Source organism: Bipolaris zeicola (assembly GCF_000523435.1).
Source record: "Bipolaris zeicola 26-R-13 unplaced genomic scaffold scaffold_264, whole genome shotgun sequence".
NCBI classification, from domain to species: domain Eukaryota; kingdom Fungi; phylum Ascomycota; class Dothideomycetes; order Pleosporales; family Pleosporaceae; genus Bipolaris; species Bipolaris zeicola.
The window spans coordinates 1-16,552 of NW_006912313.1; the positions used below are offsets into that span (position 1 = coordinate 1).

The 16,552-nt window shown below is 50.3% G+C and overlaps 6 protein-coding genes across 6 annotated transcripts; 4 read left to right on the forward strand and 2 right to left on the reverse strand.

The window, feature by feature from the left end:
* Positions 1 to 1,350: 1,350 nt before the first annotated feature.
* COCCADRAFT_9053 (uncharacterized protein) lies at positions 1,351 to 2,761 on the forward strand (the record flags this gene model as incomplete). The annotated part of the gene is made up of 2 exons (XM_007718906.1): positions 1,351 to 1,363; positions 2,172 to 2,761. The coding sequence occupies 2 exons, from the start codon at positions 1,351 to 1,353 to the stop codon at positions 2,759 to 2,761; spliced, it is 603 nt and encodes a 200-aa protein (XP_007717096.1).
* Positions 2,762 to 3,607: 846 nt separating this feature from the next.
* COCCADRAFT_30181 (uncharacterized protein) lies at positions 3,608 to 4,372 on the reverse strand (the record flags this gene model as incomplete). The annotated part of the gene is made up of 1 exon (XM_007718907.1): positions 3,608 to 4,372. One exon carries the CDS (start codon positions 4,370 to 4,372, stop codon positions 3,608 to 3,610), a length of 765 nt encoding a protein of 254 aa, XP_007717097.1.
* A 2,860-nt stretch (positions 4,373 to 7,232) lies between these two features.
* Positions 7,233 to 7,811, reverse strand: COCCADRAFT_108741 (uncharacterized protein; the record flags this gene model as incomplete). The annotated part of the gene is made up of 1 exon (XM_007718908.1): positions 7,233 to 7,811. The coding sequence occupies one exon, from the start codon at positions 7,809 to 7,811 to the stop codon at positions 7,233 to 7,235; it is 579 nt and encodes a 192-aa protein (XP_007717098.1).
* A 461-nt stretch (positions 7,812 to 8,272) lies between these two features.
* COCCADRAFT_9056 (uncharacterized protein) lies at positions 8,273 to 11,192 on the forward strand (the record flags this gene model as incomplete). Its single annotated transcript, XM_007718909.1, has 2 exons — positions 8,273 to 9,657; positions 9,707 to 11,192. 2 exons carry the CDS (start codon positions 8,273 to 8,275, stop codon positions 11,190 to 11,192), a joined length of 2,871 nt encoding a protein of 956 aa, XP_007717099.1.
* A 486-nt stretch (positions 11,193 to 11,678) lies between these two features.
* COCCADRAFT_40907 (uncharacterized protein) lies at positions 11,679 to 14,455 on the forward strand (the record flags this gene model as incomplete). The annotated part of the gene is made up of 3 exons (XM_007718910.1): positions 11,679 to 11,847; positions 11,925 to 14,364; positions 14,425 to 14,455. 3 exons carry the CDS (start codon positions 11,679 to 11,681, stop codon positions 14,453 to 14,455), a joined length of 2,640 nt encoding a protein of 879 aa, XP_007717100.1.
* A 1,513-nt stretch (positions 14,456 to 15,968) lies between these two features.
* On the forward strand, positions 15,969 to 16,232 carry COCCADRAFT_40908 (uncharacterized protein; the record flags this gene model as incomplete). Its single annotated transcript, XM_007718911.1, has 2 exons — positions 15,969 to 15,984; positions 16,042 to 16,232. 2 exons carry the CDS (start codon positions 15,969 to 15,971, stop codon positions 16,230 to 16,232), a joined length of 207 nt encoding a protein of 68 aa, XP_007717101.1.
* Between the last annotated feature and the right edge of the window lie 320 nt (positions 16,233 to 16,552).

Below are 16,552 nucleotides of genomic sequence, written 5' to 3' on the forward strand. Positions count from 1 at the left end.
GATCTTGATTAATAGCTAAGATTGCTAGCTGTATATCAGATTCATGAGAGACGTTGTGGGCTTGATTTGATAGGGCCATAGTTGATCAGAGTTAGAGAGGTGCGCAAAGTTGGTGGGGTGGCCCGCTCGCTTGTATGGCCCGCTCGCTTGTAAAACACGTTAGGCTCTCTTTAAACATAAATCATATCATGTTAGCAAGGTAGTAAAGAAAGTGAAAAGAAACACCTCCCCCTTAGGTCTCTTGTTCCTTATCTGCCCCTTTGCTACTCTTTTCTCTCCCTCTCCCATCTTATACGTTTTCTTTTTATGGTATTTTAACTCTTATTTATGCTTTTATCGGAGTTTATACGTAGAGAGAAAGAGAGGAAGACGAATCAAGAAGGATGGACATCGGGAAAGAATGGAAGGTAGAAGCGGCTTTAATTACAGTACGAGATAGATTACGATCAAGCTCGAATCCTAGCGGAGATGGGTATAGATAGCGCAACGCCAAGAAAGGGACCCCTGCTTATAAGGGTGACGTATGACTTTTGCCCCTTCAAACATCCGAACAATTTTGGTGGTTTCTTTGTACCAATGTTTCATGGTCACTAGCGTTTACAAGAGTTAAGCATACTATAAATAGTAGTGTATTGTAAGGGGCTGCGCCCTGCCTCTTACGCAATCTTCAACATCGTGAAACCGACTGTGAAAAGCTCAGCCCTATGCCACTAGACCATCACAACCAGAAAGGTGCAATTGATTAATGTTCTGCAAATTCTTTGCACAGAACAGTCGATGGACTAGCTTTCGTGGAGATCTTCTGCTGGACAGAGGAGACCCTACGCCTGATTGAAGCAGCTTAGCTATCATCTGTCCGTGAGATAGTCCGTCGCACTGTCCTACAGCTCCGCTGACCCACCCCCTTTCCCTCGTCTTGTTTCAACAGGTTTACGTAGTTTTTGTCATCTAGCGTCTCTTATGACCTCACACTCTCACAATGGATGATTTTGGAAAGTTGATGAATGCAATCAACTAGCATTGAAGTTCGGAGTTGGCCAGAAAATTCTTTTCGCAACCTTTACGTAGAAGTTCGAAGGTCTGATGTTGTTGAATTCCGGATCATACTCGATTGGTTCCACGCTGGCATCTGCAAACGCATACTTGTAAGCCAACTCTACAACGGCAACCTTGGCCTCTAGCAATGCTGCATTGAATCCAATGCAGCCACGTGCGCCCGCAGCGAAGGGCACGTACGCAGAACGGTGCCGTTCCTTCACGCGTGTAGTAGCCCAGCAATCGGGATTGAAGCTATAAGGGTCGTCCCAGTGTGCCGGATTGGTATGCAAGTGGGGAAGACTAGGGATCAAAATGGCACCTGCAGGTAAACGGTAGCCGCCAGGCAGAATAACTTCTTGTCAGTTGTTGCGTGCTGGTTGAAAAGACGGGCTATGCAGGCGCTGTGTTTCTTTGACGAAAGCATCCAGAAACGGCAGCGCCTGCAGTTCCTCGTACGTCCACTCTTTGGTTGCTGCTGCACCGTGATCTACCAGCTCTTGCAGCAGCCGCTCTTGCATCCCTGGGTAGACGGTAAAGGAATAGATCAGCCAGGAAAGAAACGCTGAGCTAGTTATGAAACCAGCCCCCAGAAGCACCAAAATGTTGCCTCGTATGTATTGCCTTTCATTGTCTTCCCGGAGCCATCCGTGGCGCGAAGCAGGTAATCCACAAGGCAGGCAGAATCAGTAGCTGTAACTTGAAGGGGTAAGCCCGTTGATTCTTTGTGGGTCCAGTCCAGGATCGACTGATCGATGTAGGTGTAGGCCTCCTTCAAGCTTTGTCGGAGGAGCGCCGGATCACCTATTCATAATGAGCTCGGAAAAACCATGCGTAGAAAGGACATGTACCGATTGGGAGATACGAATACAGCTTGCCTCGCACCTGAAGGCGAGTATTCAACTTCACAGCGGGCTATCGCATACTACCCGCGCTTGCTTCGATCCGCCGCCGCGATGTGTGGCCGTCCCGTTCCGCTGCAGCCGACGAATTTCGCAGGAACAAGTAGTATTACCGCAATTGGGATGAGCGTGTGTTGCAGCGGTGGCTGCAGTACGGCTTGCGCAATCTACCCACGGCTGTGTACCCGCGCCACATCCAAGTGGCCGGGACTGAAGCTCACGTGACGCATGAAGAAGACGCCGCTACTGACGCTGTCACGCTCACCACGACAAAGCACCAGGAAGTCTTCACTTTCCTCCGGCCAACCTTCGATGCACACGCTTACCCTGGGCTCGGCGCACAGCTTGGGGGGCCAAACAGTGCGGCGTATGCGGATTATACGCCTGAGGCGGCACTACCGGGCCAGCCGCTTGAGCGCGCCGAGTCCGTCGTCGCATTCCATATGTTGCCATATGTGCGGCCATCGGTGCTATACGTATTCGGCAGCGAATCCCACTACACGGCGTGCGAGCCGACCGCTGACAAGGTCGAGTCAACGGGCGTGGGCATCGGCGGGAGTGGCGGTGCAGCCAAGGGCCGAGTGGCGGAGGTGACGGTCCAGGGTGTTGGCCATCTAATTCCGATGGAGGCCGTTGACGAAACGGCGGAAGTCAGCGTCAAGTGGCTAGGAGATGAGATGGCGGCATGGAGAGAAAAGGAGATCGTCGAGCGAAGTGAATGGGCGTACATTCCGGATGAGCAGAAGCGGACCATTAGTGATCAGTATCTCGAGGCGTTGAGGAGCGAGACGAAATCTGATGCTGCACCAATCTCGAAACTCTGATTGTATGGCTTGATGAACTCAATAATAAGATACTATGACTCCAGTGCTTTTTACTTGTACCTCTGACGTCAAGTACAAGAGTACTTTTGGTCGAGTGACAGTGAGTGGAGGCTGTGGAAACTGTTGGTACGCTTAAATCAGGCCAAGCAAGGGATAGGTGCGTAGTCATAGCGACAATGTCTTGAGAGAAAGAAGCAGGTTCTTTTTTCTAGAGATATGAAGTTTTTCCCTCTGCTATATAGTATTTAGGATGACTGAGGGTAAAATGCAAATAGGTTAGAGAACCGTTCTCATGAGCAAGTACTAGACAACAACGAGAAATATAGCAGGTCGGCTAACTGACTATGGGCACTATGGTTATATCAGATAGCTTGACAAACATGTTGCTACTTGCTTTGCACACCCTATGATTGATGGGCGAGATTGTAAATTTGAAATGTGCCAGGAACCAAGTTGATAACGGCAATCAACAGCCAGATCTTTCTAATTTGTGAGATATAGATTCAACTGAGTTTTAGACAAATTTGGCATGATCATCTGATTACAGCTTTAAGTAGGTAAATGAAGTAATTATGCTAGAAACGCTACGACCACGCTATTTCGTGTCTCGCTTTTTGACAGAATAGGCGGTGTGTAAGACATTGATCTGCAAGTTCCAGTAAACCTAACCATTCTGGATAGTGATGATCAATGGGTGGTTTTGTTTTAAAGGATAGTGATTATTTGCATTAGTCTATATATGTACACCCTGAAAACAGTAAAGAGAGACAGATCTGAGCGTAAAAAGCAAACATTATTCTGTCCAATCAATCCATCATTAGTTCATTGCTAGTCACCGCCACATCCCTACAAGCCCAAAGCGATAGCACCGAAGACAATGGCGAAAATGCCGCCCGCTACCTTCTCAGCTGACGCAGCGCCGGTGAACTCCGGGGTGCCGGACGAAGTAGATGAGGGAGTGTGAGATGGGTTCACGGTACCGTTTCCACCCGAGCCGGAAGAAGGGGTAGGCTTGATGCTTATGGTTCCTGGGACTGGCTTGGAAGAAGCCACAGGAAGACCAGAAGAAGAAGCTACAGGCAGGCCAGAAGACGACGCACGAAGACCGTTGCAAAGGCCGTTGTTGCAGGTGTTGTAGGCGCACTGCGCATCGGTCTTGCATGCGGCGTTGAAGTTACCACATCTCGCGATCAAACCGGCGTTGCTGGCCCAGCACTGTACACCCTCGATACACTGGCTAGGTGTGACAAAAGGGTTGCACTCAGCACCCAGAGAAAGAGAGCCAGCGGGCGCGACAATCGTGGGTGAAGGGGCGGGACTCCATCCGGGCGCAGACGAGCTGCTTGTGACGGTCGGTGGGGTTGAGGAAGAAGAAGCCTTGACGCCATTGCAGAAGCCGCCGTTGCAAGTGTTGAATGCACATTGCGCGTCACTGGTGCAAGAAGACTGGAAGTTTCCGCATAAGGGCTGGAGCATGGAGTTGGTAGCATAGCAGTTGGCGCCGCCGGCACACGGAGTGCCACCCGGAGTGCAGTTCTCGCCAAGAGGAATTGTAGATTGAGCTGAGGCGAGGACGCCGGCTGTGGCTAGAGCGAAGAAAGAGTAACGCATGGTGGAGGTTGCGGATATACTGAAGTTGAGATAGTAAGCGAAAGGTATCGAAATGTTTCGAATAAACGAGAGTAGTTGTGGTTAGATTAGTAGTAGTAGACTGGTGATGAAGGATGACAAGCGGGCCTGCCAGCTCTTCTTTATACTTTTGAACATTCGTATTACCACAAAGTTTAAAGGCGTAATACGAGGCTGGTGATCTGGGCCGACCTGACTTGGCGCTCGTAACCCATAGTTACCCGCTTTGGGGTTCGCCACATGATGGCAAGGCGGTGAGCCAATCATCGTCTGTGCTGCGCATCCCAAAATAGAAATCATGCGTCATTGCATCTCCAGCTAGCCATCTTCAGCCCTCGAGGTAGCATTCCAGAGTGTCGCGAACAGCGGGCACACCGAATGGGACGCTATTTACGTACATGGCCTTCGTACTATTGAGGAGCTACACATCTTCGAACAGCCTCGGTCCCAGGTACCTCGACCCAGCACGCAAAGACAAGCACTGAGCTTCCGTGCCCATACTACTCTATCTCCACACGATCCATCGGCTGCGCAAAAACACGACTTTTCCATTTTGAAAATATCGTCTATTTAGCACTAGAAACTGTGTACTGGTCACGCTGCGTCCGGGCACGTGCCATCACGTATTCGCATCTGATTTTGACGGTCTTGTCTCAACACGACACCACTAGCAGCGTTAATTGGTAGTCTACGTACTTGCGTGTCAGCTAAACTAGAGCATCGCGGAATTAATATAGCAAAACGTCCCATTCAATGGCATGCTTTTTGTCGCAACAACCAGGCGACATACACGCAGGCTTACTAGATCTGAGGGCGTTGTGCCGCGGTGACATGCCTATGTGTACGTTCGATGAAAAATGACCGGAGGACGGGTGGCTGTGCAAGGTAGTACGACAAGCGAGCGATCTACTAGCCACTTATGAGAACCAAAGCTAGCACAACAGGATTCGTTATGCTCGTAGACCCACCGTGCCTCGTTCTGCTCGTGTCCGGCCTTCTCATTCCTGAATTTTTCTTTCAGCGCCGTGATGTCGAGGGGGTCGTTATGGTACACTTTACAGAGTCACAGTATCCGGACCATCATCGCAGTACGAACTGTTTGCATGGAAAGGCTCAAAAAGAAACCTAGCGACCAAGTATTCATATGCCTGGGATATACAATAAAGTTCCATAATCAAACCACGACTATGCCCACTCGTGTTGAGAGCTATGTGGCTTGTAATACTAAAGTTGCCCCAACTGGTACGAGGATAGTTGGATATTTCAGGAATTCTCTCACCCTGTTCAAATCCCCACCTCGGACCCAAGGATCAAACAACACGTCCACTGTTACATCTCTGCCCGCATTTCGTGACGTCGCGCAGCATGTACCCCGCTCCCCCATACAGGCGATAGTATATAGCAAGACTTTCCAAAATATTTGTTTCTTTGTTCAAAAGAATCATTCTTACAATACCCGACAATTCATATAGTTACTTGAGTTCTGTTTAGCCAAAGTCGTCTCATGAATCCCACTCACGAGACCACCCGACCAAGCTTCATCAAAAATGACTGTAATACGAAACCCCTCAGGTCCCCACATGACACGGCCGGCGAGCCATGGGAGAGTCAATTTTCTCCCACGATGCATGAATACAATCAATGCGACAAAATAGCTCTTTTTTCCTCCGCCCTAGCCTGCAAACGTACAATGGGCAATCCGGCAACGCATTCGATCTGCAAGCCTTGACGTTGGCGTCTTCTACCACTCGTACATCTATGTAGTATAGATGCTTTACTTGCAAAATTAGCATCACATCTTTCGTCAACGTATCCAAGCTACGAGGCATGATGTGGCGATCGTCATGGCGGCATTAGCTGGCATGTGTAGCGAGTCAACGGTCCCATTCTTGGGAGACCCCTCAACGAACACCACCAACGGGAAAGCCGGATTCTCAAGGAAAATACGGACTAAAAGCAACCGCACTGAAACATACGAGCGAAGCTTGTTTGACAACGTATTTTTTAAATTGAGACTTGCAATAGTTGCAGAATTTTCATCATAGCATGTCTTTCTTGTAGTGCGCTAGATACATTTGGGGGTGTAATGGCGGATCGCAATTATAGAGAGGTGAGAATGAAATCTTCCTTGTACTTGCAACAAATTAAAAAAAAATCTAGCTCTCCCATTGAAGGAACTGTGGTTGTTGTGCATGCTTTGAAGTTTGACTACAGATCGTAGAAGAATCTGTGCACCGGTATATGCTAATGGCTAAGCTGGGAGTATAACGGTAATTGTGGTATGGTGATAAATATGACGACTAACTACCTCTTAAACATATTTCAAAATAGCTGAATTGACAAGGTAGAGAAGCAAAACAAGAACACTTCCGAGTCGCGCCCAATCGGATTACTAGTTGGAGTTTATATCTTTGATGTCAGCTATATTGTTAGTCTCTTACACATTTGAGCACTTTCCACAAGTTCGGATGCAATGATTTGATGATGGGGTCAAGATGGGATTGCGGTGCATTAAGTCTGACGGCTTTATCTGTAGCCAAGAGAGCGTTGAAAGACGACGATGCCATCCATGTTTGTTGTTTGAACATGGAGCGGTCATGTGATTCTTCATAGAGATAACATGTGTGGTATGTGACCAGGACAAGCCAGATACGCAACTGAGCATCGTCAGTCGAGTGATATCCGGCCTGCAGGACATTCCAGCTATTTCTACATGCGCATCTGCTCTACAAATGACGGGACAGATTTGTAGGCTATCTCCTTCCACAACATATACGATTCACGAGTGTTTGCAAAATCAGTGTCTTTCCCAGGCAGCACCCTCGTCTTGCATCACCTAATCTCAGGCCGAATTTTTATCTATAACAACAATCAGTTCCCATGCACGCCCACCGACCGTACCGGCCTCTTGCTCTTGTACAGTCCAGTCGGCAAAACATGGTCTGTAGTCGTCCCAATCGGCTTTGGGTCCAGCCCATATTATCCTCTCCACCGCCCCTTGGCCGTACGCCGTCATATACTCCTGAATCAAGCCAACGCGTCTTGGATACACAAAGAGCCAGATCCGGGCTTGTTCTGCCAAGGGTTCAAGGAAGCGGGTGCCATTGACGAGGCGGTGGTGGGAAGAGGGAAGGTATTTGTTAGGGCCCGGCGCGACCTCAACACCGATGACATGAAAGGTATCGAGGCCAGTCATGAGATATGCTTCAAGGAGGCCAAAGCCACTTCCTATCGAGAGTGTGATACATGGCGGCGGGGCGAGGAGGGTTTGGAGGTACGCGATGAGCTGGGGACTGAGGGCGAGGCAGCTACCAGAGTAGGCTGTCGGCGTAGCAACAAGTCGTGGAAGGGGGGGCAACACGGGCGCATTCAAGAGCACATTTGTATCTGTATAGATATCCGTATCCTTATCCGTATCCATATCTCGTGACGTGCGGTCGTGGTGTCGAATATTCACTGCTTCCTCAGACGACACAGTCAGTCCGAAGGCTGCTGCGAACTGTATATAGAGACTGCATCGATGGGCGTACGTGCTGGATGGATTCAGTAGACGCTACATAAATCCCTGTACAAGTCCGTGGTGTCTCCGTGTCTCCATTTCATCGATAGTGGAGGGGTTGAGATGAATGGGATGAGATGAGCGTGTGGGGGGAATGGAAAATGGCAGTTTCTTGGCGGTCGCGTGGTGGCAGGAGCTATGGAGCTATGACCCACGACGCCTGCACATGCATGCACGAGGCCCGCACCCCGCCCATCGTGGACCCATAGAGACCTCAACACCACCCCAGCCTCTCCACTTCGCGTCATTGCTGTGACTGCTCTGTTGCCGTTGCCTCGTCTGCGACTCAACGAGCCTATGCACACGGCTCCACCAGTGCAGCCATGGCCCGCTATAATCCCTTCTCCTTCACGCCCGCGCCCGTCATCTTCTTCACCACCGCCATCTACGTCGGTCTGTTAGCTGCTCTGCTCACCACCCATCTGACCGTCCCGGACTATCCCTCGCATCCTCCTCCAGGTATCAACCTTACCCAAGCCTGGGCAGACCTCCAGCACATCACCCGCTTCTTTCACCCGTACAATAGCCATGCTAATGATGACGTGCATCAATACCTTCTCTCGCGCATCCAGGCCATCATCGCCGAAAAGGATGTCCAGCCCGACCAGATTGAAGTGCTCAATGATTTAACCGCAAATGTCACGTTCTCGTCCGGTACCACTTCTGTTTATTTTGAAGGAACCAATCTGATCGTCGCCATCCGTGGCTCCCAGGACGATGAACCCTTCAACTCCACTGAGCGCAGACCAGACAATGGCGGCGTTCTTGTCAATGCACACTATGACTCTGTGAGCTCCGGCTACGGGGCGACTGACGATGGCGTCGGTGTTGTAACGGTACTCCAGCTCCTCTCGTACTTCACTGAATCCCGCAACTGGCCCAAACGGACGATACTTCTTTTGCTCAACAATGGCGAAGAAGACTACCTGAATGGTGCCAAGGCTTTCATGAGAAATCCCATATCCCAAGTCCCCCATACTTTTGTCAACTTGGAGGGTGTTGGTGCTGGTGGCCGGGCTGCCCTCTTTAGGAGCACCGATACTGAAGTAACGCGCTTCTATAGAAAGTCGAAATATCCTTATGGAACAGTTGTGAGTGGCGATGGCTTCAAAAAAGGCCTTGTTCGCAGTGAGACCGACTATCGCGTCTTCCATGGCGATCTTGGTCTCCGCGGGCTTGACATTGCTTTCCTGGAGCCTAGAGCACGGTACCATACAATCGAAGATTCGGCACGAGAAACATCCATAAAGTCGATTTGGCACATGTTGTCAGCAGCTTTGGCTTCGACTGCCGGATTGGCCTCTGTAACTGGTACTCAGTTCAGTGGCCCGGAGACTGTCGACAATGGCAGAGTCAATGCAGGCACTGGCAGCGACGGCGTCTGGTTCGATCTTTTTGGCAAAGTCTTTGTTGTGTTCCGGCTACACACTTTGTTCGCGTTATGTGTCACTATGTTGGTAGTCGCGCCTCTTGTCCTCATTGGCCTTACTGTGGGACTTTCACGACTTGATAAGAATTACTTGTTTGCTCGCAAGGCATATGTCTACTCATCGGATGATGACCATCCAGTACACCTTTACGGCTGGCGAGGCTTCTTCCGATTCCCCATCATCTTCGTCGCTGCCACAGCCATCGTCGTCGCTCTGGCTTATCTCATCGTTCGATTCAATGCCATGATCATCTACAGCAGCCCCTATGCTGTCTGGAGGTAAGTCAACTGGAACGCCTGCCAGCACCATCGCTGACCCTAGTAACAGTATGATGCTCTCTGCTTGGTTCACAGTCGCCTGGTTCTTGTCCCGTGGCGCAGACGCCATGCGACCCTCTGCTCTTCAACGCATGTACGCATTGATATGGTTATTCATTGGGTCCTTCATCCTCCTTATCGTGGTCACCGTCTTCGTTAACAATTACCAACTTGCAGGCGGCTACCCGATGCTCTTCCACTTTGCCGCCGTATTCGTCGCCATCCTACTATCGTATCTAGAGCTCTTCTTCGCACCGACAAAGTCCGCGTACGCACGTCACATCGATCAAGTGAATCACTTGCGTCAGGATTCAGAATCCACCAGTCGCCCTGTCACGGGTAGTACCAGCGCATCACGCTCCGACGAGCGTGCGGCACCAGATGATGACGCGACCGAAACTACATCTCTGTTGCGTGGCAATCGCCGCGGATTTGCAAGATACGGAACCAGGCGAGACTCCACCAGCGACGGAAGCGACGATCATGCACGGCGAATGGATCCCGGGACTGTTTATCCTGGGGAGCAGGAGTGGAGCGGCAAATTACCGAGCTGGATCTGGATCATCCAACTGCTGCTCTTGGCGCCCATTGTCATCATCTTAGTCGGACAGGTGGCTCTTCTTCTGACATCGGCTCTCTACCAGACGCCGTCAGATGGCAACTCATCACTGTTCATATACCTCGCTATTGCGTCGCTCAGCGTCCTGTTGCTGACGCCCATCGGCCCTTTCATTCACCGTTTCACTTACCATGTCCCGACCTTTCTATTCCTCGTCTGTGTTGGGACCGTCATTTACAATCTGGTGGCATTCCCCTTCAGCAGGGATCATCGCTTGAAGGTCTACTTTGTTCAGCGAGTCAACTGTGAGACAGGTGTCAATACCGTATCCCTGACTGGTGTGGATGGCTACGTGCAGCGCATTGTCAGCGAAATACCCAGTGCGCAAGGCACGCAGGTCAGTTGCATGACGCCTGACGTTGCGACACGTAAGGAGCTCAAGACATGCGAATGGCAGGGTCTACCGGCCAAAGTAGTCTCAGCCACAGCTACAGCCCAAACAACTCTATCGGACCATAAGCCTGCAACTGACAAATGGATCGATTACACGATTTCCAACAACAACAGCTCCAACTCAGCAACAATAAGTGTCATCGGCCAAAACACGCGGGCATGCCGGATTCTGTTCGACTCCCCCATTACCGACCTAGCCGTTGCTGGCGCCGTTTCAGATCCCCGCTTTAAGCCTGTTGGCGCAGCGGGATCCCGGGAAGTGCGCCTCTGGCATCGCGAATTCGGTCAGCCCTGGAACGTAAGCGTGAAATGGAACGCCGAAGAACAATCCAAGCTTTCTGGAAGGGTTATGTGTCTGTGGTCGGATGCCAACGCCGGTGACATCCCTGCTTTTGATGAGGTACAGCATTACCTCCCTGTATGGGCGATACCGTCGAAGATTAGCGACGGCTTGGTCGAGGGTTTTAAGCGGTTCGAATTTTGAGTATTAAGTACTCTGCTCTGAGTGCTGCTGCGGGGATCCCTGTCGCATTGTCCATCACTGATCTGACGACACTGTGTTTGGATGCATCCCTCCAAGGTGTCGCGGGTCAACTGTTTTGTTATGCGCATCTTCTATGAACTCATTAACGCTCCATCTTATGTGTTCTCTTTACATTTCTGTCTTTTTTGTTGGCTAGATATTCCTCCATGATTAGGCGGCCTTCTCTCCCTATTCTTTCATAGCATTGCATCTTGGCCAGTTGTATACATAACAAATACCACGAATTTAACTCTAAACGCCTAAAATTGAACACGGCCCTGATCCTGGGTCGCTCTCCGCCCGGTTCACCAATCCAAACGGTTGTTTTCCAGCCTTATGCCCACCTGGCCGGGTCTGGCTTGTACCAGTATGACAACAGTCTGCAAAGTGGCCCGAAGCCATGCACAATGCTACCCGCTGCTGATCGCCGCCGGGTCGGTACTCGTCATGCTTGCTAGCTTTCTTTTGTTTGGTGGCTGGACTACTTTATTGCCCACAGAGCCATTTCTTCCAAGATCTTCATCAACGTTGACATTTAACCCGAACTCTACGGCCACACCCCCCATCTGCATCGCGTGCGATCCTCTGGTATATGATCCACCAGCATCGAGGCCAGGTATGTACATAAGGTCAACTTGCTATTTCTGTGCATCACTTGTATTTTTATTGACAGCACGCTAATCCTTAGTGTAGTCGACAAGCCGTTAACGGCTATAATCTACCGATTGATCGCCTCCACACGCAACGCACTTCAAGCAAACGCATCTAAATTAGGAGAAGGGCTTCTTTCTGGAGGGCGTCTTGGAGCACTTGACTTTGCTTTTGATCTGCCCTTTTGGACGGTGATCGTCGCGGTTCTGCTTACTGCGTCCATCTTACTCATCGAGGATTCGCCAAGTCCGTGGGCGAGTAGATACCAAACATCCCTCGTAAACGTTTTGCAATTTCTGGTCGTCCTTTTTTGCGCCAGCCACAAGTTTCAAGGCCGCCATTCACTGGTCTTAGTTTTTGTCATGGTTGCGTTTGACCTGTTTCAGCACGCGGTCGGCTGTACGCCGTTCGACGCTATCGTTGGCGGCGAATCACATCATTCACCCCAGCAAACATCGCCTTCTGAAACCCCAGATATCGAGACCCGCACAACATCTGCCAACGCAAGTGCCGCAATCACCGGAACCAGAAACCTCATACCCGCCTTAGCGCAAAGGTCAACCACACCCGACACAAGCTTAATAACTTTTGACGCCAAAGATAGAGAAATTGTTCGATTGCAACGCTCCCTTACGGAATTAAAGACTGCCCACAAAGCCACCGAAACCCAGCTCCGCATTTCGAAGGAGGAACTCTTTAATGCGCGCGAGACGCTCAATGGGACATTTGCCGAATATGCCAACCTACGCGAGGAATTGAAGATCGTCAAGCAGAATCTAGGACGAGACCACCAAGCCATTATATACCGCAAAGACATTGAACTCTTTGCACTTCGCAAGGGCAACGAGCAAAAGGACGCGTGTATCAAGGAGCGTGACGCCAGATTAGAAGAGATGGCTCGGCAACACAAGGCCACAATAGAGGTTAAGGACGCCCAGTTGAGGCTGATGAAGGAGCGAATTATCTCAATAGAACGACAGGCGGAACTGGGACTTTCCGATGAAGCGGATGAAGGCGACCATGCGCTCGAGGTCCGATTGTTGCGAGTTCGGAAGGGTCGAGATTCGAAAGGCGGAGAGGAAGACAAGGACCTCATCATCGCCAAACTCCAAGAACAACTAGCTGCCATTGCGAAACCCAACGAGTATGTTGTCAATCATCAGGCCGAGTTATCAAGGGCGTGGGATGTGGCGAAGAAGACAAAGAAGGCTCTCAAGGAGGAGCGTGAAAGACATGTTCAAACACAGGAAAAGCTAGAGGAGGTGACTATCAAGCTTGCAGAAGCAGACTCACAATCTGAAAGCCGAGGGAGCCCTCTACCCGGTCGCTTGCCCACGATCAACGAGAACGATCACGACAAGAATGAGCTTGAAGCCATGTTCGATACCACCCAAGAAGAAAACCTTCGACTTTATGCGGAAGTGACGGCCCTTGAAAAGCGGCTAGCCGATGCAAACGCACGAATGTTTGCTGCCGTACGAGAATCTGAAGCGTTCCGAGAGCAGTACAAATCGGAGCAACCCGTCAATGAAGATACGAAGACTGTGCGCCCAAGTCTGGTCCACCACGTACATTTCCAACGCATGGAAGATCAATTGGACGAACTTCGACGCACGCTCAAGATCAAAGAAGAAGAAGCGAAGAAGTTCAGGAAAACCATCGCGGACAAGGACCAGCACATCAAGGAGATACAAGGAGAGCTAGATGCTGCCGCTAGCTTCCACACTCAAGACCAAGATGAGATTGAGCGTCTAAAGCAGTCCATCGCTGAGCTCCAAGCTACCAAATACCAACTCATGCTTGACCGTGAGCGACTTGTAACGCATCGTCCACGCCAACGGGTGCTGTCTGCGGAGCGCACTGAACGCACATCCGCCCGCTCTAGTGGCGCAACCCTGATTCAGGAAATGAGCCCGCCATCAACAACACCCTCAGAAGAAAACACCTCTACCCCAGTACCCCAAGAAGTCGAAGTCCAAGAACGTGAGGGAAGCATTCAACAGACACCAGTACGACATGTCCGAGGCAAGCGTTCGGTAAAAAGCATCAACACCCGCTGGAACCTGATGTCGCAAGACCTGCCACCCCCTGAGCTCCGAGCCGCAAAAGGCACACGCAGTAAAAGCACAAGCTTCAAAGACGTAATGCAAAAAATGGTAGGATCCAAAACCCAAGACTCGGTCATCCGCCGTGTCCTCGTCCCAAAAGACAAGAACGCTACCCCCCGCCCTTCAACTTCTGCTTCCATCAAACCACCGAAGCCCATTGAACGGTCTTCGACAACTCCACCCGCTACCTCGCCCGTTCCTCAGAACTTGGGCGTTGCCGCCAAGCCAAAACGAGCAAGTCTGACACAGCAACAACGGTACTACGCCGCGCACGATGCGACGATTATGGAAATCCCAGCCGCGTCGGTAAGGCCGTATACCGCGAACGAGGCTGAAGGCCAGAGGCCGAAGAGTAGGTATAGTTGGGGTGCTACGTAAGTTTCCCGTATCCTATCGGATCCCATGCGAGCTTCGTTTTACTAACGGTTGGGTAGAAGGAAATTGAAGCGACGGTCGCTTATGTGATTGGGGTGATGCATTGCATGAATATTCGATTGCTGTTTTTTTTGGCTTTTTTTGTGATGACGGTTTCATGCGTGGGTTTGCTGATATAAAGGGGTTATGAGGTTATGGGCTCTTTCACGTTACATGATTGGTCTTTTTCTGAGGACTGTTGGGTAAGGGATGTGGGGGGGGGGGGGGGTGAGGGCGTAATATTAGACTGGGCTGGATGGAAAAGGGTATTTATGTGCATGTTTTTCCTTCGTCGATCCTTGCATTAGGGGGTTGCGGTTGATTGGGGGTCTGAGGCTAGGGTGGTATTCGCGTTATAGACTTAACTTCGCGGATATGGTTAGGTTGCGCGGAATTTATTTCCACCGCGGTTTTTGTACCCTGGCAAGAGTGAGATGACATGCTGTCAATACAATCCGCATACCCTCAATCCTCTTTTTTGATCTTGGCACTCTACGTGCATGATAGAAGAGTAGCTCGATGTCCGATACTAGTGGCTACAATACTCAGATGACAAGAGGATTACATGGTGCATCACAAGGTCTGTTCCTGTTCGTTACCACTAAGCGGACATATATCATTAAGTCCACAAGAAAACATATCGAATTGTCTGATTCGCTTTGATCCTTAGCACAGGATGAGTCGGGTAAAGACATTGTAGCCTGGAAAGGTATGCTTGTATGTCAGTGTGAATGTGTGCCGCTGAGATTAGCCTGTAACAAATTGTATCAGACACATCGGATAGCACGGAATTATCATAATTTAAGCGGCGGTGTGTGAGAAGGATACAGCCAGTGTTGTAGGACTTGGCAGGGCTTCACGTTATCAAGAGATTGGTCCAGCGCATTCCGATAAGGCGATGACGTTGGCCGGAACAACTCGAGACGTCTGACATGTGAATGATAAGTCACAAGTCCAGCCCACAATCCCCACCGATGGCATGCGGCCAGTGTTCCAACAAGAGAGCAAAACTTCATCTTCCATCTATCCGGACCAGTAGGGGCTTCTCGTAGACGAGAAAAGGAGTCATTGTTGACCCGCACCGGCCAACAGATACCGTAGAATAATTTTCTAGCAAGAAAAACACAGTTTGGCCGATTGTCAAGTCTGGGCTATGACGAGGCTCAACATGGGCCCTGAAAATCTCAGCCGCGCTAGCGGCTAACAGTGGAGCTTTGACCGCGTTATCGTCACCCCACTAGGCGGATGAGGCGAGGGTGGCGCGTCGTCTGAAGGTCATTCGACGCCCATTCTCGAAACATAGGCCGGGACAAGTCGGGATGTGGATTGTCTTGTTACGATTTTTGCTCGCCAAGTTGATGATTTCATACAGCTGGGAGCAGTGCGATGTAATGATGAAGAACTTGGCCACGGAGGGGGTTTAATACATAAGAGGTGGAAAGCCTGCTCACTCTGGAAAGCATCATTCCAATCCACACTTTACTTCAAACAACAACTTCATATACACGCTCTACTCAACACGGTCATATCGATCTACAACGCTACTTTTATTACTACTCTCAAAATGAACGCCTTCAGAGGTATGTCCACCTTGCCTCCACCCCACAAATTGGACTCTATGCTAACTATGTAACCAGACTCTGTATCTTCCACTCCAGCCGCCGCATCGGGCGTACCGACTCCAGCTTCAGCCACCTCTCCCACTTCTACCCGCGACACTCTGCACGCTGTCTCGGCCACTCTTGGCCTTACATCTCAAGGACTGGATCTCTGCCCTCACTGCTTCCGCGAGCTGTCTCATTGCAACGAGAGGTTCTCTTTCGTCTAATCGCACGAAGAACCCGATTTTGGCACGCTGGACGTCTAAACTTTCGTTCGGCACTGTACTATACCACGAGAACCCTTTTCTCCGCCATGGCGATCAAGTTATTGGCATAAAGGGGCTACGAGTCTTTTTGTTGTTTGGGTTCCTTGCTTTCTTTCTGGAACGGCGATGCATAATGGGAAAGCAAAACATGGGTGGCGTTTGATGGTGGGCTGATAAACTGGCAGTCCGGCATTTTCATACCCCACGTTTTGGTCGGATTAGCGTCGGTAACATGTGTATTTCTGCATCGCATCTCAATTGGGATTTAAGATCTCGGCAAT